Here is a 21881-nt window from a genome sequence, read left to right as displayed (position 1 = left end):
CTCGGCTCCAGAGTTCAAGGCCACAACCTCATATAAAGCCTTCAAGTCATGTATTTTTTTAAAATGATGCCTACCAGCAACCTTGGCACTGTCTACAGAGCTGCAATTGCAAAAATCCACTTAGCTCATTGCTTGTTTTGCGATCCTGCTTTAACAAGTAAGATTTTTACTCCAGGCTGATCAACTTTAACCACTCCCCTGGCAACCCTGCAGAGGTGACGGCTGGGCACTGCTGACAGGATTTAGCTGCCAACTCCCGTTTGCTGCTTCACTTCTAAAAATGGTACCTGGCATAGCATGCAAGTAAGACAGAACATTAACATCACCAGTTGCACCAAAGGGGAACGTGGTATGTCTATTGTAGCCTAATCTCCCTGCACTGGCATCATGGTTGGGCTGCCAGCATTTCTGAGAATTCCTTATCTGTAATGGGGCTGTCAGAGCCCACCACTGCAATGACCTGGGAGCCTGCACTCCTCTCCCCAACACGCCTCCCCTCATTCAGGCAGCAGAGACAGGCTTTCAGAGCAGACTGTGATTCACGTGTGAGGAATGCTTGGTAGATATCCCCACCGAGCCCACAGGCTGCGGTTACTGCCTTCATTCCCAGCAATCTGAAGATTCATGTTTCTCTCATTAAATCAGCGATGACACAGTGAAGTGCAGGTCTGGGCATGATCCAGGTTCACGATGAACATCTACAAGTATTTCACAGCATATCTATACCCACACTATTCACATGCAGACATTCTATATTGATTTGCAAGTTGAACATATTTGTATCATAGATATGTTGATTGATTTCTGCAAATACTTACACCATGCCACTAAAAATAAATCTTTAATCTCAAAGAGCAGTAATATCAAACTTTCAGCACTGTGGAAGGTGTTGATTAGCCTCCTTCTTAGCAATCTTGTAAAGCGTTACACAGGCTATATATTTTGTGTACCAAGTGATTTCCATGAGTCTTCTCACAACATATAAAAATTAATCCCTTTGCTTAAGAAGTTTGCAGAACTAGGTCTTGGCTTTGTAATGTCACACTTGAGAGAAGACTTAATATTTACAATTCACATGGGTCTTAAAACTGCTTTTTTGTGCTGCAAGTACTTCCTCAAACTGACCATAGAAATTTGGACCTGGGGTTATATGTGCATGGTTAAGGCACTTGCGGAATATTTCCTATAATTTGTTAATCATCAGACACTCTCTCATTCCTTCCCTTTCCCATCGGTTTTCATCACAAAGATGATCCATGACGTATATTCAAGGACTTTGCCAAAGAACAAAAGAGAGGAAGGAAGCACAGGTCAAAAAGGTAAATGAAAGGGGAAAAAAGGAAAGGGGAAAAACAGAGGCTGTCTGGAACACAGTGCAAATAGCTCCAATGACACTCTTCTAAACAAAACTATTAAGGACCTTTATTACCTTAGAAAACAAAAATCTTTGGGAGTTTATGAAAAATTAATAAAAAAAGAGGGTTCCATAAGTACTGAAGGTAACTGATGTCCTTCTCCCTGGTCCTTTTGAGAAGCTTGAATGAGATGATGCAAATAAGAAAGACTTTCAACACTGCCTATCCATGAAATAACCCTTCAGTGTTAATTTAAATTAGAAAGTTCTCCACAGTTTGGTGTCTAGGTACCCCTCAGAGTGCCTTTCCTCTCTGTTCTACCTCTATACAATCAAGTAGCTTCTGAAAAGTTACCCTTCTTGGGGCAACTTTTTGCCATCACTTGACAGTAAATAAGTGAGTTGCTCTTCAGACAAAGCTAGTAGAAATTTTGTGTGATAGCTAGATGAAACAACTGGCATAAACTTGAGTATTTGGTACGGTTTTGTCAGCCAGATTTATACCAATGTTCAGTGGCTGTCTATCAAAATATGTATTGCATTCTCTCTGAAGAGAAGATAATTTCCTGTCTTTTCCACAACCAAGCAGACTGTCCCCTTCAGTAGTTACCACATAGCAATTATCCACATTCTCCTTGAGAAAAAGCACTTACAGGAAAATATTTAAGTCCATAAATAGCGCAGGATTTTCTTTTGCTGTTGTTTGTCTATAGAGCCAATGCTAGGTGACAACGACAGATCCCCAGACCTCCAAGCAGTACTTTCAGAGAACAGTTTAGGAACTGCTGCTGGAACACATTTGGTCTCTCTACAGCATGCACTGAGCAGCAGACTGTGGAGCTTGCTGAATGTGCTCTGGTTTGTACCTTGCAAAACCCTACTTAAGAAAGCAAGTAGTTCTCGTGAGCCTGGAATGAGTGCAGCCTATTTCCTTCATTAGTATGCATCTTATGCCTGACTGATGCTTGATGTCTAAAAAGGGTAGAAACCTCTTCTGCCACGATTGAGACAGACTGTAAAGCAGGCTGCTTTCAGCCTCACTCTTACATATCATGTGTTTCCGCAAAACTTGCAGAAGAAAAATATCTAAAATTTGTCCAAATCAGCTGATAACAGTTTCAATATATGAAAGAGAGGGTTACATGAATGCAAACACTGCATGTGATGTAGAAACCTTGCTTCTACAGAAAAACAAGTTTGAAAGCTTCCAAGCTATGAAATCCAAAACTGATCTCCACTTACCTTAGTGTTCATACAAGATCTTCCACGTTTATACTCTTTGTGACTTGCTCTTTTATCAAGCTTGTTCCACAAAGCTTTGGCCTTCCATGTGGTCACTCTTGATTTTAGTTTGGTGTAAAAGTTTCTATTGTCCAAAGGATCTAATTCAAGTTGGCGAGTGAGAATATTAAAGGCCTGAATGGTGCCTTTGCATGTTGTTGCTTGTACGAAGTTCTCAAATATCTGGCCAGCTTGACTGTATTTTTCATCATCGGTTTCCCCCATGTTCTGAGAGAAGAGTTTGAAAAGGATTAAGCTGGAGCTCTCGTGCCGGGGTACGGGTGATCAACAATATTGAGTACTTCCAAGCATGTTATTCCTAGAAAAGACAAACGCAGGTCACATTAAAGTATGTTCTGCATAACAAAACTAACCCACATCCAGTATGAACATAAAAAGCCAACATATGGTGACTGGACAACCAGGTACAAACAGGCACACAAGTGTCACAAACAAGCTTAACATACCTTTGCTGTCATGACATTTACTTACTAAGACTTTTCTAAAAACCCTGCAAACTCAAGCCTGCTACTTCAAGAAGAACCAGCTTCACTGATAGCCTGAGGAATTCTTTAATTTTTCGTTCAGTCCTAGGTAACTGATGAAGAAAACCCAAGTGTCCAGATGCTTTTCCCAAGCAGTGTTTACATCACAGCAAGTACATATCTGGAAACGTTTTAATCTCAAAAATTCATGGAAACCTGAAGCCAAAAGTCAACATTATTTAAGTGATTTTTTTTATCTTGTTGCACAAGTTAAGGCCAAGAGTATAGCTTAGCCAGAGCAATTTAAAATTGACACAACCATGAGCAAACGCACCAAACAGGCTAAGCAGAAACATATCACAAGTTACACCATAACTGAAGAAACAGAAAACGAGTAACCGCAGAGAGCCCCCCTTTTCCCAACTCTCTTGCCAAAATGAGAAAGGGTATGGTGCTCTAGTGCATAGAAAGGAATTTTATCTCCACGTCTCCACATGTTAAATGCTGAAGTTATGCGTTTGGAGTCTTACCTTGTCATGTGCTGGTGATATAAAGTAATGATGTTTGGCCCGCTAAGCCCCACTGGCTTTTCCTAGTAACATGATCACTGTCAAACTGTGCCTGATATTCCAGATAAATACTCTTACATTGTGCAAGAGCAATGCTATTCTAAATTAACATAAGTTTCAAAGAACTGAAATACTTTCATTAAAATATTTATCCTTCTTTAACCTTCTTCTCAATCTCTAATGGGGAGCATCTTAGAGTCAGCCAAGGTCCACAGAAAACATCCAAGCGGCTTTCACATTTTCCAAGAAAATTGTTACAGGTTATGTATAAACTTGTCCTCAAAAGAGGGTTTACCTGGACTCAAGTCCAGAAATTTAAGTCATGTACTCTTTTTCTCGCTATTGAAGAATTATCTACCAGTCCAAGAAACCAAAAACTAAATCAATGCTTGCCTAACTTCCCACATAATTAGTTATTTTACTTGGAACATCATCTGTTGGCTGATAGTTTTAGAATAAATTGTTAGAAATGCCTTTGAAGTTACGCTTTTTAATTTAACACTGTTCACAAACTATTCATTCTCTGCTTGCATTTCCTTCAAAGAAGAAAAGAGGAAACATAACCAGTGTATTTGAGACCTACCATGTCTGTCTTACCATCCTCTAATACAGAAAAATATTATGCAACTTATTAGAGATCCCATGGGGAGATATGAGGAAGCAGTTGGAATACTCACATTCCCTGGCTGTGCTCAAAATAAATAACCTTTGTGTGCACATCATCAGTCTGTTGTTGGTTTGTGGGTAAAATAAATTGGCAATGTTGAGAGTTTGTACATTTTCTTAGACCAAATGTCATGCTCAAATATTTGGTGCCAAGAATAAGTCAGAAAATTTTTGTGTTCCCCTCTGAATACTTCATTTATAGTATGCTCCATGCCCTTTTCTGAACAGCCTTGTGGCTTTGTGAGGTAAAAGCACAAACATTTTATGTGCCCTGACTTTCAGAAGGTCTAATTTTTCAAGAAACTGAGTGCCGTGAACTCCCAATGACTCAAAAGGAGTTCAGGACATCCTGCACCTTTTCAGGTTCAAGTCCTCAGTGATTAATGAGAAAACCCCTCTAACAACTACACATCAGCAGGAGGAGCCCAGCCACCTTAGCCCCTGCAGAGCGGCTGTGAGGGGGGCCCAGCACGACCCTCACCAGTCCTGGCTCTGGAAATGCAGAGCTGCATGAGTGGTTTAGGTCAGTCCAAAAAGGGCCAGTAGATCCAAAAGTTCCACAGGGAAAGGGAAAGGTGGGGAATAACCACAGAAGACGATGTAAGATGCTACAATGAGGTTTAAACAGCTTGATAAACACGTGCCTCAGGATTTGAGACCCGTTTTAAAAAAAAAAAAAAGAATTAAAATCAAGGCTAAACATTTACTTTACTCAACTTCTACACCTGCCTGAGGTAATTTTGTAACAGCAACATCAAAGTATTTTCCTTTTCCCTCAAAATAATTATAAATAGACTCTTGGGAAGTGGGGAAGCGTCAATGAAATGTTCCACTTCAGACATGTCAGCTAAGGGAGTGGCATGATTAAATTAGATTTCCTTCATTGCTATAAGCTTATATTGGTACTGTCTCAGTGCCACCAAAGACTTTGACCAACACGAGCTATAAAACAGTGCTTCCTCCCCACTGTTTTATTAGCTCATCAGAAGACTATTGTTACATGTTCATTCAACACAAGTATCTTTAGAAGTTAACTCTTGACACAATTGATAAGTGAGTCTGATCACAAGCTCTTGAATTCAGTATCTTTTCTGCTCACAGAGAGTACAGTTTTACAGCTTCAGCTGTTTCCGTCCTGCCAGGAAGTGGGGGCAGAATAAAGTTAAGGGAGGAGAGCCATATCTGAACCAACCACAAAAGAAAAACAGCATGTGCCAGTGCTGATAACAGCAAGGACAAGGCAGAAGATCAGCAGGACCCACTGCAGGCAATGGGAAGGGGACAAAAACATTTTTAGCAAGGAATGGAAGTAGGTGCTGCGCACACACACACACACACACACACACAGATACAAGCAGCAGGCCTGGGCTTCCTCTGCCTTTCCACTGGAAAGGACAGGCAGGACACCTTCTCCAGCCTTAAAGCTTCCCTCCTCCAGCACCGCAAAGCCAAGACTGGGGCTACATTTTCTGGGCACAAAATCTTCTCCCCATGAACTTCCAAAACACTCCCATCTTGTCCATACTGAAAAGCTGTGGAGTGGCATCTCAGTTGAGACATTTGCTCAGTAGTGAAGCATTTCTCCTCACTGTGTCAGAGGTCATATTCTCCAAAAAAGTCTCATTTTGTGGTCAAAAAGCCAGGATGAGACAGGAGACTCTGGTTACTAGGGTTTCTTGATTGCTGGAAACACCACTTATTTTCTCTTTTTTCTTCTCTCTCCTTTTTTTTTTTTTTTTTTTGGCACAAACACTGTGTTGACAGATGACAGAGAGGAAGATGGTGCTCTAAGTATATGCAGCTGATGGAAAAGTATGCATTTTTTGTAGCGATGGATTTGCCCTATACGGAATGGAGGAAGTCCTGCCAGAGATGGACTGGTGAAGGAAAAGAAGGAAACAGCTCAAATGTTATAGAAACAGAAGTTTTTAATGTTGTTTAAACAGATCTTAAGATGGCTTTTCTGTATTTTGCAAAGTCACCATTTACCTGATTGGGTTTTTCTGTAGTACCTTGACCTTGTAATTGGTCCCTTTCCAATCCCCCTGAAAGCCATATAAACCCCCATCCCCAATAAACTTCCTCTTTCGTCCGTCCCTCAGCTGTGGTCTGTGTGTCCTTACGGGCTCGTAGAGCCACGTGCTCGAGGGGCAGTTTGGGAGAGCATTACACCTCTAGAGAATGGTTTAACACCCAAGACCTGAAGGTGCCCCCCTCCCAATCAGCCGTCGTAATTTTTTTCTGAGGAGCCACTGATATTTCACTGCAGTACTATACATAATTCACCAGAAACAATGCAATAAGGACAAGAAGTTGAACAGAGTCATGCTTAACTGTAATGAAAGTTTCCTGTTCTATAACTGTCTCAAAGACTTAAGAGGCAATGCATAAACTGCTTACCTGTAGTAGAAAAAAAATAACAATGTTTGGCAAAGTGCTTGAGTTCTTATTATCATTTATCCTTGTTCTTCTTTCATCCTATTCACTCTAGGGATGAAATACAGATCCAAAAGTCTCATCAAGGTGAGTACTCATGCTGAAGCTGCAAACTATGCTTTTATAGAGTGACTACTGAACTTCCTCTGGAAACAAAGTCCAAAAATATAATGAAGCGTATTTGCAACTTTACTGAAGTGCTACAGAGCCCAATAAAAACTTGGGCCAGGGAAAGGAAAAGAATGAGAGAACAGGAAATAGTCTGGACAAACAGTTCTTTTAAGTCAGAACTGAAGCATCCGTGGGTTAGATTTACAGCTAACAAGAATTGCCATTTTAGGTCCCACACATGAGGTATTAAGCACACAGAAGAATCTGGCTTTCCACGTAGCTTCCCAGGGGAATACAGGAGTCTCTGGAGGGTTCCTAGGCACTAAGTGCAAACACTGGGAAGAAGAAGGATTCCATTTGATGGACCCTTCTACGGTCAGGAGTTATCCCTACCTCCTTTCTGCCTCCAGCTGGGGCAAACAGGAAAGTCACATAAGGAAAGCTGAGAAGTGCTGTTCGTGCCTGGTGGCTGCCCATGAAGAAAGTGAAGATCTTATTACAGCTAAAAGGAAAGTGGTGCAAAAGGGACAGAGAGGAAGTAGAAATTAAAGCAGTGCTGTGTGTACAGGTGTAGACACAGGAAAGCAAAATGCCTCCAGTCTTGGCTGACATGTCCTGTCAGTGAAAAAAATTCTGTTACTGCAGATGATTTTGAGAATACTGAAAAAGTAGCTCCAGTGTCAGGGCAATCCCACTAAGTATCTCTAGTTAAATGGATGTATAGAGCTGGTTCATGTCTGCACATGAAGTCTTTCAGCAGCAAGCTGAGCAAGCAATAAAGTTGACATACATGAGTCATTAAATGAAAATAAATTTGACAGCAGTACCATGCAAGTCACTTGTCAGCAGGGTCTTGAGGTAGAATACATAAAAAATAAAAACCTTTTCTGGCTTAGCTGTCCCACTGGAGAGAGAACAACGCTAATTTAATTCAAACTTGTAGCACTTAAGTCCTTCCTTAGTCCCGTAATGCTCTGCTTCTAATATTTGAGAACATGTTCCTCAGAGAGACCGGAAAAGAATTAAATTCCTCACATTTCAATACCACTAATCTTGATCCCATTTTCAATACAGCCCTAATTCTTCCATGTTTACCAAGAATAAATTCTTTTATTAAGACTGTACTTTGGCATGCAGGACACAATACATTTATTGTTTGCTTAAGGCGACAAACATCAACAGAAATAAAAGACTGGATTCTGCAACATCTGTAGTTATCATCTGCTTAGGCTCTTCCTCATCATCAGTTAAAACTACAGTATTGCTGCTGTCTCTTCCCTGACAGAGGTGTGTCACATCTCAACACAATTATAATAAGTGAAGTTAGCAAGTGAAACTCGCCATGTCATAGCCCTTCTAGGTTTTTCAACTTCGTTTCTACTCTCATTATTCACTCTGTTTTATGGTGACAATTTTAAATATAAATATTTCTATCTGGAGGAAACACAGCTTTTTCGTGGTTTGGTTTCTTTGCATGTTGTCCTAAAACTGACATGGGGGTTGGGGGGAAGCGATTCTGGTAACAACTGAAGCTCTCATTTGCTTTGCTTATAAAACTAGTTAAAACCCCAGAAGTCCATTGGCCTGAAATATTTGTTTTCTATCACTGACAAATAGAAAACACATTTCTGAGGATGCACAGTCCTAACAGAAACATCAATGAAGAGAAATTGGCTCTGAACACAGCCTCGCAAACCATCTCTATAAACAGCCAGATTACTTTTCTGTATTTTTATAAAAAGCTGACTTCCACAGAACTCCTGCAAAATAACTTTTCAGGCCAAGTATGGAATTCAAAACAGTTCCTACTGAGACACTCTGTGCCTATGAACTTACAAGGTTACTGTACACGCTATCAGCTTGTTTTGCAGGAGTTATATGAGACTTCAAACAAGCCTTCCAACAAGTGCTGCTGTGCCAATTTAACCTGCCACCTCTGGAAGTATCCACAATAAAATATAGATGGAAAATGCACAAGTACACTAATGCTTTGCAGTGAATAATTAGATATGTTCACAGGAAACACAAAATAAAATTACCTAATCTCTAGGATTTTATCTGCTACACAGACTAAGTCAGAGTCCACACATTTTAAAGCTGAAAGCTTTAAAAATAGTCTAGTTTGTTTCTTGATGTTACTGATCTGAGCCTTACAGTTTTACTGTGGGAATACACTTGGACACTGACAAGTAAAAGGAGATCAACCACGTAAGCCAGCAGCTTGTATGTGTCCCCATTCAGAGGAGCATACAGGCTTGGCCTGAGTAAAGCGTGGGATGCTGCCCAAGGGTCCACATGTGCAATCCCAGGGATGGAGGCTCAGGCATCTGCCCCAGCTGCTGGTGGGCCCAAGGCACATGATCCTCTTGCAGCCCAGGTTCCCAAGCTTCAGGTAACACCAACAGAAAACTGGCAGCCACAGGGGTCACACCACTCTGCTGCCTGCACCAGAAATCCTGTGCTATGAGCATCATTAAACCCCCAGATGCTCATTTTGCCAGACATCAGCACAAGTGTTTCCAATGAATGACAATACATAGTTTTCCAGGCATCTGTATGCAGCACACACTCAAATTAGTAATCAGAAATATTGATCAAACATACTGTCATTTCTGAAGAATGTGTTGTAAAATTACAACTTTTTTTTTCCTTTTTTTTTTCCTTTAAAGTAGAGGTGTTGTACCTACTCCACTGGAAATTGTAACTCATAGATTTTCAAGTCCAATGATTTTAAGGAGAAATGTCTCCTATTTCTTTTATTATTCTGTGCAGGTTACAGTGAGTATTTAAAAATTATTACTTCTACCAGGGGTGCTAAAAGCTCTATTACAAGGTCCCAAGCTTCCCCATAGTCTGCATCTTCAAAGGCAACTACAGACAATTACACATAGTCATTAGGGGTTAATGTTATACATTAATAAGATATTAAAACCCAGCTCTTGTTTAGGCTGGTTACAAGAAAGAACATTTTTTAGCTCTGTTGTAGTATATCAGAAACACAATATAAGCAACAGTAGAAAGTTTATGCTGATGTGTCTCTAGGTTAAGATCACAAGAGCAAAGGAAAAAAGTATACCATAAGGATAACATCAGTCATCAAGAAAGCTTATGAAAAGACACCTGTTCTTGAAGTTACAAAGAAGTTATTAATGTAGTCTCAACGAAAACAATTAAAAGGACAATCTTTAAGCTCTTTGAAACTCCTGCCTTTCTTTTCCTATGGTAACACTCATACATCTCAAGCTCACACACTGGAACAGCAGGGATATAAAAATTAATCAAAGAATAGGCAGTGTTGGTTGTTTTTTGATCAGCACAAGATTTTCTACTTTAAATAGGATGTTAGAACATTGAGTCAGGCTAATCTAGAGAGCAAGTAATACCCTATTTTCCATTACCAAAGTCACACCCAGCAGGGAGGTGGCAGGGCCAGGCACAGCTGTCAGGGACAGACAATTAAGATGATGATGGAGAGGGAGCTTTGGCACCACTTTTGCCCAGCTGCCAGTGGGAACTTCAGCATCCCACTCCCCACAGGCCTGTGTCCTCCTGTCTGTTCTTCACCCTCAGGTCACAGGGAAAACTTAGATGGCACAACTGTGTCTATGAGGAACACAATAAACTGCATATCCATTGACCGACAGAGCTGTCAGCAAAACCCCTGCTATAGATGCAGCTATACCAACAAAACTGAGCCACATTTGGCAGCAGTTCCTCTCTTATAGCTTTCCCTTTGTATGCATGGGGACATAATTATGGAGGCAAATATGACACAAAAAAAAGCCAAACATATGAACTAGTAAAAAGCAGACTCTTTCAGTCAGCAATCATGGAAATAATGTTGGTTCACGACACTGAGAATAGGAATAACTCAGAAGGATGGGGCAGTGAGATAGGCTATGAACTAACACAGCAACACAAGACTGCCAAGGCCCTTGGCACTGCCCAGTGTCACTCCTGACGCAGAGGAGCTCCAGAGCAGACAGGGTGACCAGCACTGCTGCTACTCCAGCTGAGAATCACCTGAAGGCATCAGCTGGAGACACCAGAAAGTGCCTTTGGAGAAGAGTGAAGAAGAGTGTCTTTTGTTTCCCCTCAGGATTTGTGAGAGAGGAAATTAATATTTCTTCATAATAGGAATTTCATAATATGAAATTATGGTTGTTCTGAAGCCAACTGCCCAAGCTATGTCTTGGGAAAGAGAAATGCACCAAAGTTAGTTTTCACAGATACATGCCAAAAGGTTTCTGGAGAATGTTTCAGGCTGTCTTTCCAAGCATGGATCTGTAGATCCATCTTCAGTATGTTTCCCTCTCATTACTGTGGCTGTGGAAACTACCCAAGAGCTGAACAGGAAGAGTAAGCAGCCAGCATGAGGGCTGCAAGACCTTGAGGGCTCCTGTCCACAATAACTCATTTGGCAGAGCTGCCCTCATCTGTAGACATCAGACTTCCAGATCAGCAACCAGGATTAATCCATTGAAAACACAGACAGGATTGCTTTGCCAACGATCAAAGAAATGAAACATTCTGGGCAATATTTCCTATGTGTACACACACGCTTTTAGGAATCAACACATTCCATTGCTATAACTTTTTTTAGTGCAAGGCTGCACACAGTTCTTCCTGTGTTTTATCAGGGCATTAATGTTATCAGTCACACTGAAATCCATGGGAACCACAAAGTTAAAGAATCAAAGAAACCCAAAAGCAGTTTTGAGTTGTAAATGATAGGTTCCTTGGTTGGAGTAATGTCAATTTGCCACCAAAAACCAGCCATTGAAAGACAGTGGAGAACTGTGAAGCTGCACCCAGACAAGTCAGCCAGAGGGTGATGGGAAACCAGAAAATTAGGTTAAACACCAAACTCTGCTCCAAGGAACATTTACATAAAAAGACAAAAACAGAAAGAAAGCTACTGTGATGGTTTTGTATCTCTTTTTTTTTTTTTTTTTTTTTGTCCTTGTAAACTGGACAGATAGTTACCAGAAGAGATTAAAAAAGACATTTTCTGAAAGTAGAAACAGTATATTTGGAAGAAAATGTGCAGGACAATTTTTACCCTCCCTCTGACTGGACTTCCCAAAAAATGAAGAAAAACAAAGTATTAAAAGAACCATATAAAGATTCCAAGAGAGTTACAAAAACATCATCCATTTCTGCTGCAGAAAAATCCTATCATTCAAACAACAGAATACATCTCAAAACATTAGTTTTGGGAAATCCATTAGGGGAAAAAAAAAAAAAGGAAAAAGAAAAAAAAAACCCACACCACCAAGTGGGAATAAGATATTAAGCAGCAGTCCTTAAACAAACAAACAAACGAAACAAAAAACAAAACACACACAACTCTGAGAGCAAAACATCATTAACCAACAACAGGAGGGATGACAAATGCATCACTGTTTTCACAAGGCAAGCTGAGATAAAGTCAGGATTAAATTATGATTCATCTTCTCCAGCACAGAAAAATTTACTAGAAAATGTGCTTTTTTGGTGTTTCACTTCTTAGGGTAGTTGTTCATCGCACAGCCTGTCTCCAGAAGCCTAAGGTTTAAATTTTCTCTGTTAGTCCTACCAACCGTAATGAAGGTCAGAGGTGGTTGAACCTTCTCATATTAAAGTTTTTATGCAACACTGGCCATTTGCTTCCAATCACCTACCTTTCAATGACCTACACTGTAATATTTAGAAGATGTTATCATCAGGCTCTTCATTAGTCATTCTTTCATTTGGAAAATTTATTTTATCATGTACCTGTACTTCATTGATGTAAGCAGGTGGACACTGTAGGAACACAGGCACCTCTAAAGTGCCAAGGCAAAGAATGTCAGTTCTTCTAAAAAGCTGCTTTTTTCACTGTCATCTAGTCACATTTGTTTTACTGCACAGAAGAGTCAAAATTCCTTAATGGAAGCATGCATCTGTAGCAGGCTATGGCCAGCATCCACACATACATATCTGAAAGCCAACGTTAATGGTGCATTTAAAGAGTTGAGCCTGTGTAAGTGCAAAAACATCACAGGTATGTCAGACATACCCAGGAAGTTTTAAGGCAGTGATACCGTTTCATTCCCATATATTGACATGTGGTTACGTGGAACAGCTACAGCTGCTTGGGGATCCTGAAATGATGCCATGTGGTGACTACATGGTGCTTACTTGAGCATAATGTTTTCAGTACAGAGTACATAAGAGGCATCACATTTCCTACAGCTACAGGAAGGCAGAGCTAAAGCTGCTTTGGTGCCCCAACTGTCAAACAGCCTGTAATTTTCAGAAAGGGTTAACTGGCCCTGTGTTCACAGAGTGCCTGGTGCACAAGGTGCTGATTAGAGCTGGCTTTGCTAGAGGAAAAACAACAATTTGGGAAGGCAAGTGGTTTACAAAAACATCTTGGGTCAATTTGGTTTTGCTTTGGCACAGCCCAGCAAGCGGGTTGGATGCCCACTGGCCTGTGTCTCAGTGCTGCCAGACCACGGGGCATGGGGCAGCTTCAGTCTTAGCCCAGCTCCTGTGGGCTGCCCTTGGCCTCTCTGAGGTCCCCAAGGCTGAGCCCACAGTGCTGACCCTCCAGGCACTCTACTCCTCCCTCACTGTGCCTGCTCTGCCAACAATGGGAACTCCAAAATACTGGAAACTTTTACCCAACTGCTGATCAGAAGAAAACCCAAAATCCATTCATCCAATGTACCTACACAAAGGAAATCAACTGAAGACACGAAGACGTATTTTTTATTACAGTTCCTTCACATATAGTTCAAACAGTCTGAACTATATTCCTCAATTTATAGAGACCAAGGAGGAAAACAGAATTGGCCACCAGAAAGAGGATGGAGAGCAACATCTCTGGATCTAAATTATTTACAAAAGAAATATTGTTTAGTTCTGCACTTTATGAATATTATTTTTTTATAAGAAGTTTCGTTATGGAGCCTGAAACCTTCTGTTGGCTTGGACTTCTCTCTGGTTTTACATTAGTGCAGATTTTTCCCTCTCTTCTGCATACAGGTAAACAGTATTGCTTTTATGTCACTGAAATGTGCAACCAGATCTTTATCTACGCTCCAGTTACCAAGGTTCAGTTTACTAGGAGTAAGGAGTTAGCTAATGCCCTATTACAGCAGCTGTATCACCACTCTGATTAAATACCAACACAACCAATGCCCCAAAAGCCATATGCACAGCACAGGCTTTGTTACAGCATATTTCAAAAGTAGGACATCCCTAGAGCTCACTGCACAGGCTCTCAGTGTTCATAAACCCAAGAAAACAGCACAGAAACAGCCTTTACTCATGTGGCACTTGATATCTCAGCTACTTCATACAGACTGTAGCAGTCTGCACTTGGTGTCTCCCTCTGCCACTGCCATACCAAGCCCACCTTCCAGCCAAGGCATCCATAGAGGGGTGGCTGGTGATGGACAGAGGACAGACAAGAAAGCAAATCTGCATTTGGACCCAACCAGATTGTGTTTGTCACAACACAGTGATAAATGCTGGTTTGGGATGAGCAGCGACAGGACCCTCATGTAACACCACTCACTACCACACTGCAAAGAAAACCCACATTGGCAGAAACACCCCCAAAGATCACGTAGTACCTTTCAGCTTTGTAAAGCATTGGGGTTGGGGACAGAGAAAGGAAAAAACAGCTTTAGTGGTACTGTTGGATGGTTTTAGTTCCCCAGCTTTTCATTCCAGATAGGACTTTTCTTAAAAAACCCCAAAGTTTATATTCCACACCCGCCCCAGACAGTTGTTTGGAACTTCTACTTGGATTAGCAAAGAGAACAAGCAACTGATACACTTCATAAAGCAAAGGAAAAAGTTTTGGACACAATATCCAAATGCATACAATTTGCATGGTATGGGTTCACCCCCGTCACAGAAAAAAAAGTGCATCAACATAAAAACTAGATCTCAGGTGAAGTTTAAAGAGTATTCATATCACCTCTGGGGGCAAAAATTTCAAGGAACAGTGCCTTCTTTTGTCTGCAAGTCATACTACAACCAGATACTACTTAAAAGAAAACTCTCAAACCAGTAGCCAAAGGAGAAAAAAGATAAAGGCACGGCAACATGAAAAAGCTCAAGAGTCAGTCAAGGTATTTCCATAATGCATTTCTAAATCAGAACACCTTATGAAAGGGCATCTAGAAGTAACTGCAACACTCACAGAATCAGTCAATTCCTTTATGGTACAACATGAGAGGTTTCACCCCTGCCCTCATTCCTGCCAAGTGCACAGACAGCACTGTGAAGTACATCAAGCTCAAATACCCCAGCACTTTCCCTGTGTGTGGCACAGATTATCATAGCCAAGGCTGGGAATGGCACTGTCTCTTTGGTGGTGCTGCTGGAGCCTGGTGCATCTGGGCAGGATGAGAGGGTTGTCAGACCTCATGTTCCTATCAAAGCTAGACTGAGCACAACTTCTTCACTGATGCTATCAGCTTCAAAGAACTCCTTTCAAAGAAGGTCCATCAGACATACCACAGTCTGGGGAAAATAGGCTCCTTTCTAGCCAGATTAACCTGTTACCTTAAACTGCCACGTTTAAAAACACACACACACATATCCAAGCATATATTAGTGAGTACATATTCCAGGGCTCCTGCTGCCAATAATGTGGACCCTTTCATGAAAAGCTTTTGTTGTATTTCATTTGACAGTTTTTCTGTCCTCCTCAATCCATAGCCCTCCTTCCCCCACCACATATGGCAGAGGCTCTTCCACCTCTGCCCTTTGCTGACCACCAGTCCTGCCAGTGAATGCGACCAGTGACCTGCCTAGGGGAGCAACACAAGCACACTGAGACAAACTCAAAAGCCTTAGTTAACAAAGGGCCCTGATGCATAAGCCAGCAACATCCAAAATAGTTCAATCATAGCTTTCTGTGATTGACAGGATAAGCTAATAGTTGAAGAATACTATTTTCTTCACTGGACAAAAGATGCTGTATGTTTGCATAAATGAAGACTAAAAAAACTTGTGAAGAGGTACAAGTTACAGATACTGAGTTACACAAGTGGCTACTACAATCCCTCCTCATGCTGCCCATGAGGTGTGCACATGAACATATAAACTGGGTCTAAGGGAGATTACTAGGAAAAAAAAAGTGCAGAAGGCAGCACTTCACTGGATTCCCAATATCCAGAGTATCAACTCAATATGAATTAACTTTTGCAGAGCCTATTTCCCCAAGGCATCTTGGCAGGCAGTGTATGGCAACACAACAGTTCACCTCGGTATTTTCAGGTCAGTGCAGCATCGGGCAGAGAGCACCCCTCCTTTCTAAAAACAGAAGCTGACAGCTTCACACAGGCCCCTTCCAGCCCATCTTCTTGCTGTTGTGGCAGCTGTACTTATGTGGTTACTCCTTTTATACCTTCGGTGGCAGAGCCACTCTGGAGTGGCCAACTCATCTCACAGCACTTTGGCAGATGTCTAATCATCACCAGCGGGTTAAAAGGTCAGGTTAGTAAAGCTGATTGGGGCACAGCCTGCCAGGCAGAAGAAAAGATTGCAACAAGGACATTCAGCACAGTCACTACTGCGATGCCTCCACAGCTCCCGGTCTACAAAACACCAGAACAGAGAGAGAAAACGCCCTGCGCTCACGGGCACTGCCGGCACAGAGGGAAGAGTCCACCCAAGCTCTTACAGCCTCTGTGACAGCACAGGCACAGGTACTTCTGCTGTTAAGTACAGTAAATCACATCCTTTATTCCCAGACAGAATACCCAGGTTATTAGCAAGTTACCAAGACAATTACCACAGGATTTCCCAGATGGATTTCTCCACTTTCTTGCCTACACCCTGTTTCTCTGATCCCTGTGAGGTTGCACACACCAGTGCATCTCAGCTGAAAGCTGACAATTTTACTGCTGGAATTTTAATCAAAAGCCATAGGAACATAATCTAGAATAAAGGCTTAGAGGAGAGAAGAAACAGGTAAAGGTAAAAAATGGAATGAGCAACTAAAATACAATTTTGGTGGAAAGAAGAAGAACCTTTGGCCCAAGTCTTGCTGCCTCTCTGACACTAAGAGAAGTTCATGACAGTTTTGTAAGTGATACTAAAACCTTCAAGTCATGATATCTTGAGTGAAATTTTTAAATGTACTATACAAGCAGAAAGTTCAGTTGTTTCCACATCCCCTGAGCATTGGCAAGGTTATCATTACACTGTCACTGCTGTAAAACAAACCCAGTCATCTACAATTGCACCACGGAGAAGATGGCTCTGCCGAAAACAGGGGAGGGACTGCACCTGCCGGGGTGTGCCAAGCGAAACTCGCCATCCTCGCAGCACATGACTCAGCACGTATTCGGGTACATCAATACTCAACCACCCATTTGAAAATGCAGGTAATTTCTTCTTATCTCCCTCCCCCTCCCACCTATCGGTGGGTATGGGAAAGGCAGAGCGTTGCAAAAGAAGTCTGAGGAGCCTCAACGAGAAAAAAATCGAACACAGTACAAAATGCAAAACAACTATTCACACTGGACAATTGCTATTGATATTCTGATTAAAATGTATCGGGTAAGAAGTATTTGAAATTTGGATCCTATTTCCAAAAACAGAAAGGGGACAGCAGATACACTGGACAGAGACTCTTCATGTGAACATAGATCTCTTAGGTAAATAAATAATTAATGTAAATAAATAATAAATGTAAAGAAATGTTACCTTTTTTTACTTCGTTCCAATTGTGGGAGGTAACATTTCTGTCATCAATACTAGTTTCTAGTGACAAGGTCCAGAATAATCAAGTAGTTTTCATTTTAAGTTCCACAGACCTGGCAGAAAAAAGCTCTCTGTTTTCTGGATGTTTTCCCCCCAAGAAAGCAGAATGATCATCAAAATCATAATAGAATCATGAGTCAAAGGAAAAAAAAAACACTGTCTGACTTAATTTCCTCCTCCAAAATTAAAAAACTTCAATTTCAACCCTGTGCCTGGCATAACATCCCAGTTAAATATTATACAACAGACAACACCCATAAGAAAAGTAGAAAATTTGGATTCAAAACACGAGCTGCTTCTTAGAATGACAAGGGTGTATTCTTCTCATTAGAGGAAGAGTCATTAAAAATAAATGTAACAAAGGCTTCCATGAATTCATCAGAACCACTGATCACAACCTTGTATCGTCTCTTGATAACTTCCAGAGGAAAGTCAGACAAAGTAATAAGTAAATTTGTTTTCCACTTTGTAGAAGTACCAGTAATTCTCTCTCTTGCACACATTTTCAATAAATTTTGCATGTGGGTTGGCATACTGGCTGTATGACAGTTGATTAGGCAGACAGGCAAGGAAAGTCTTGCCATCCTTTGCTTGTCTGTGTGCTACTTCAGCAGAGCAAATAAAATGTAAAACCAATGGTTCATGGTCTCTCTGTGTACTAGAACTGTTAGAGTAAAAAAACTGTGATATATCTGCATCAATATTTACCTCCAAATTAAATCTTGTGTGCAAATTCAGATCTGCCATACTATATAAGCAAATACTGGATTTATCTTAGAAATCAGTGAAATAAGAGAGACACTTAAATAATTACACAGCTGTTTTCTAGAAGTCAGTGTTTGTAGTTATATTGGCTTGAGACTTCAAATGAGCCAAATTCCTTTACAGATATGTATCCCATTAAGTTCTGGGTCAGAATCCACAAAGCTTTACCTCAAAGGGCAGGAGTTTCATATTGACATTGCTTTGCAGAACTACCTGTTTTACCTGACCATCTGAAGGATGCATACAAATGCTCTGTTAGAAAAAGAAACTGTCAAATACAGTGTCAAGTCATTTGTGTATTTTTACTGAATGTCAGGTTGAACCTTGGACTTATACACAAAAATATCTCTTCCTCTGAAATAGCCATGTTCCTTTTGGTCTGTATTAATGTCTGATAAAATAATTGGGAGACAAATGTTTCGGTTCCGTAACAGAGCCTGAAGATGCTTCTACATGGTTACAACATCAATCCATTCATTAAGTCAGGTACTAGCTAAGGAAGTAGCTATAGACAGATCTGGTGGTATATATTTTAATGCATGCATAAATAAGGCCTTAAGATATTACCAAGTTTCTGCACTTGTCATGAAATAGCACTAGAAATACTGCTGAAGCCCTCCACGTGCATGCATTCAGCAAACAATCACAACTCCTTCCTCAGTCAAAAAGAAAATTAGGAGAAAGAAAATATCCCTGCCCTCTGCATTTTTGCATAGGTAAAGTGTAAGATACAGACCTTGTGGATCTCCTTTCCCACATGAATACATAGGTAAACACCCCATTGTGACTTTTCATCCCCAAATCAGGAAGCACAGAGAGAAACCCTCTTCTCTGAGCAAGGGGCCAGCACCCACCTTTGCCACACTGCCGGTGCATGACACACCTCCTCCTGCCCATGCCAGCACCTGCTGCTTCACATCTCCCCGAGCCATCATCTCCCTCGGAGGGCTGCCTTAACTCTGCTCTGAAGTACAAAACGTGCTGAGCTGCCTGAGCTCGGCATCCCACTGAGTCCACCTCGAGGGGAGAAACGATGCTCCTGAAGGAATAAAGCCATTCCCCTCCGTAGGCTATTCTATCTTTATCTTGAAAATTGATATGTGAAGTAGTCATCAAAATTACCCCGCAGAGGATACTAAAGGCAATTTTTTTTCCTCCCACAACATGCACAAAGGGGGCTGGCCTAGTGCACATGAACCTATTTTCCTGTCTGCTTATCTAAGAATCAAAGCTACAAATAAGCTGTGGCTGACCTGTAGCCCTCACTGGCTGAGTCTTCCTGCACCGTACAGAGCAGCTCTGCAGCATGTGCTCAGGAGTATTACATTACTCATCACCCCTGTGCTACGGCTTCAGTTCTGCTATCTACTCCCAAATATACACCAGGTACCCAGGACAAGACCCAGAACTTCATTAAATATTTGGCACATTGTCTCAAACTACCTTTGACACAGAGGGTTATTTATACACCACAGCACATAGCAGCCTCTGCCACAAGATAGCATCACGCAATAGTGTGTGTCAGGAATGCAGGCAACTGATTTAAACCAATCCCCACTTCAAGACACTTTTACTAGGAAGCAGGTCACAAATTGAGTAATATCCGTTCTATGCATTGAAAAATGTATGCTATTCACTTCCAGGAAATAAAGTCAACCACCCTAATCCTTCTTCCCTCTCACATACACCCCCACCAGAACAACAGAAAGATGGTTTCTTTTGTTTAAAAAGGTTCACTGTGATGTATTTAGCTCTTTACACGAGCCTTATTCTTCCTAATGCATTTGCTGGGACACCTAATGTTGACTTGGTGCAAGAGCAGTGTTTCAGAGACTAAGTACAGCAAGAGGTATTTGGTTGCATCCACTGAATTCAATTTTGAATGCACCAACAGTTCATACCTATGGAGCTTGTTGCCAAAGCCTTAAACACATGCACATTTCTGACATTCACTCAACCTTATTAACGTTCTGAACACAAATACTGTCCAGAGGAGTGTCATCTGTTACTTTCAAAAATCCACAGAAATGGGAGGAACCTACATTCTGCATTCATTCTGTGAAGCAAAACTCTTAAATCTGAAAAATGGCTCCAGTCTTCAATATTTGTCCCTACAGCCACATAATTACTGGAACAATTTTCTGAACTGACAGACAACTCAAGTTGGGTGTATAGGTGGCAACCACAGGAATTCGTAGCATTCAGTGAAAGGGGAAAAATCAAATACTGAGCAGAAGACGAGGAGATCAGACCCAAAAGAGAACTGATTCACAGAAATTATCCAAACCCAAATACCACATTCCATCAGCAGTTCCTTCAGTCCACCTAGGATGGAAATGAGACCTGGAGACGTAAGTTCTTGTCTCAGGATGCTCACTTTTTTACTGCCTCTGAAAGGGGGAAACCAGTGGCAATACAGGTGTACAAACACAAACTGTCTGATTCACAGCTGGGGTGAAATGATGACAAGGAGGTGATTTAAAAAAAAAAATTAGCACTGACTACATATTTACAACCAGGAAGTTAAGCCCAAGTACTTCCTACAATACAAGCCCTAAATTTTCTCCTAAGCAGCTCAGGTTGCTACTTAAAATTACTACCCAGATCAGTGCAAGGTGACACAGCATAAAGAAAATCCATAATAAATAGTCTAATAACAAGCACATACAATGGATGAACCTGTACAAAAAGAAGGTGAACTCATGAATAAGCAGAAGCCAAAAGCTACCCAGTATCTTGTAAAGTTCATATTTAACCACAGTTTTCTTCAGGTGGAAATGGTATCAGCAGAGAACATCGCATTGCACTATGAATTCCTCCCTTTGCTTTTAGCAACTCTTAGCAAAGCCTGCAGTTGTTCCTCTAAATCCTTTTGTGCTGTTCCCTATGTGCCCAAGTTTAGAGGGCAAGGGTATTGCACATCCCTAACACCACTAACAGATGGGGCTCACCTCAGCCAATAATGCAGATTATAGTCTTTGCAATACACTCTTATCCGATTACATGCAAAAAAGAATTCCACTATCTGCCAAACACAAGTCTTCTCAAAAAGAAGGGAAAATTTGTTTTCTGCTCCTGCTCCCCCTTCTGCTTCACTGTTGGGAAAATTGTTATTTTTTTCCTTGACTCCATCGTATTTGATTTGCACATGAAAGACTAAGAAAAAAACATCTTGGAAGATATAAAAGCCTTACCACTGGCTATTAGAGTTGCCTGTTCAGGTAAGAAAATGAAAAACATGTTATCTGAACCAAATATTTTAATGTTCTCAGTCTTCTACAAGTAACACTATATTAAAAAAAAAAAACAAAACAAACAAACAAACCCATAGAATGGTCTGTTCCAGTCTCTCACCACCCTCACAGTACAGAATGTATTCCTGATATTTGTTCTAACCTTGTCCTCTTTCAGTTTAAAGTCATTCCCTCATGTCCTGCCACTACCTATCCTTGTAAAGGGGCC

The 21881-nt window shown here is 41.0% G+C and overlaps 1 protein-coding gene across 7 annotated transcripts in view; it reads right to left on the bottom strand.

Moving 5' to 3' along the window:
• The window catches only part of MICAL2 (microtubule associated monooxygenase, calponin and LIM domain containing 2), a 78005-nt gene that overhangs the window by 51527 nt on the left and 4597 nt on the right, over window positions 1–21881 (bottom strand). For all 7 annotated transcript variants that reach the window (XR_007631447.1, XM_050335470.1, XM_050335465.1 and 4 more), the window contains exon 2: window positions 2597–2954. Coding sequence is in view for 6 of the 7 variants with exons in the window: in XM_050335470.1 (XP_050191427.1) it covers window positions 2597–2860 (264 nt within the window). In the remaining variant the exon portion in view is untranslated. The remainder of the gene's footprint in view (window positions 1–2596; window positions 2955–21881) is intronic.

This window comes from Myiozetetes cayanensis, unplaced genomic scaffold (assembly GCF_022539395.1).
Source record: "Myiozetetes cayanensis isolate MyiCay16 unplaced genomic scaffold, myiCay2020 scf6-25, whole genome shotgun sequence".
Classification (NCBI taxonomy): Eukaryota; Metazoa; Chordata; class Aves; order Passeriformes; family Tyrannidae; genus Myiozetetes; species Myiozetetes cayanensis.
The sequence above is the reverse complement of the archived record's forward strand: the minus strand, read 5'-3'. Positions and strand labels throughout refer to the sequence as shown.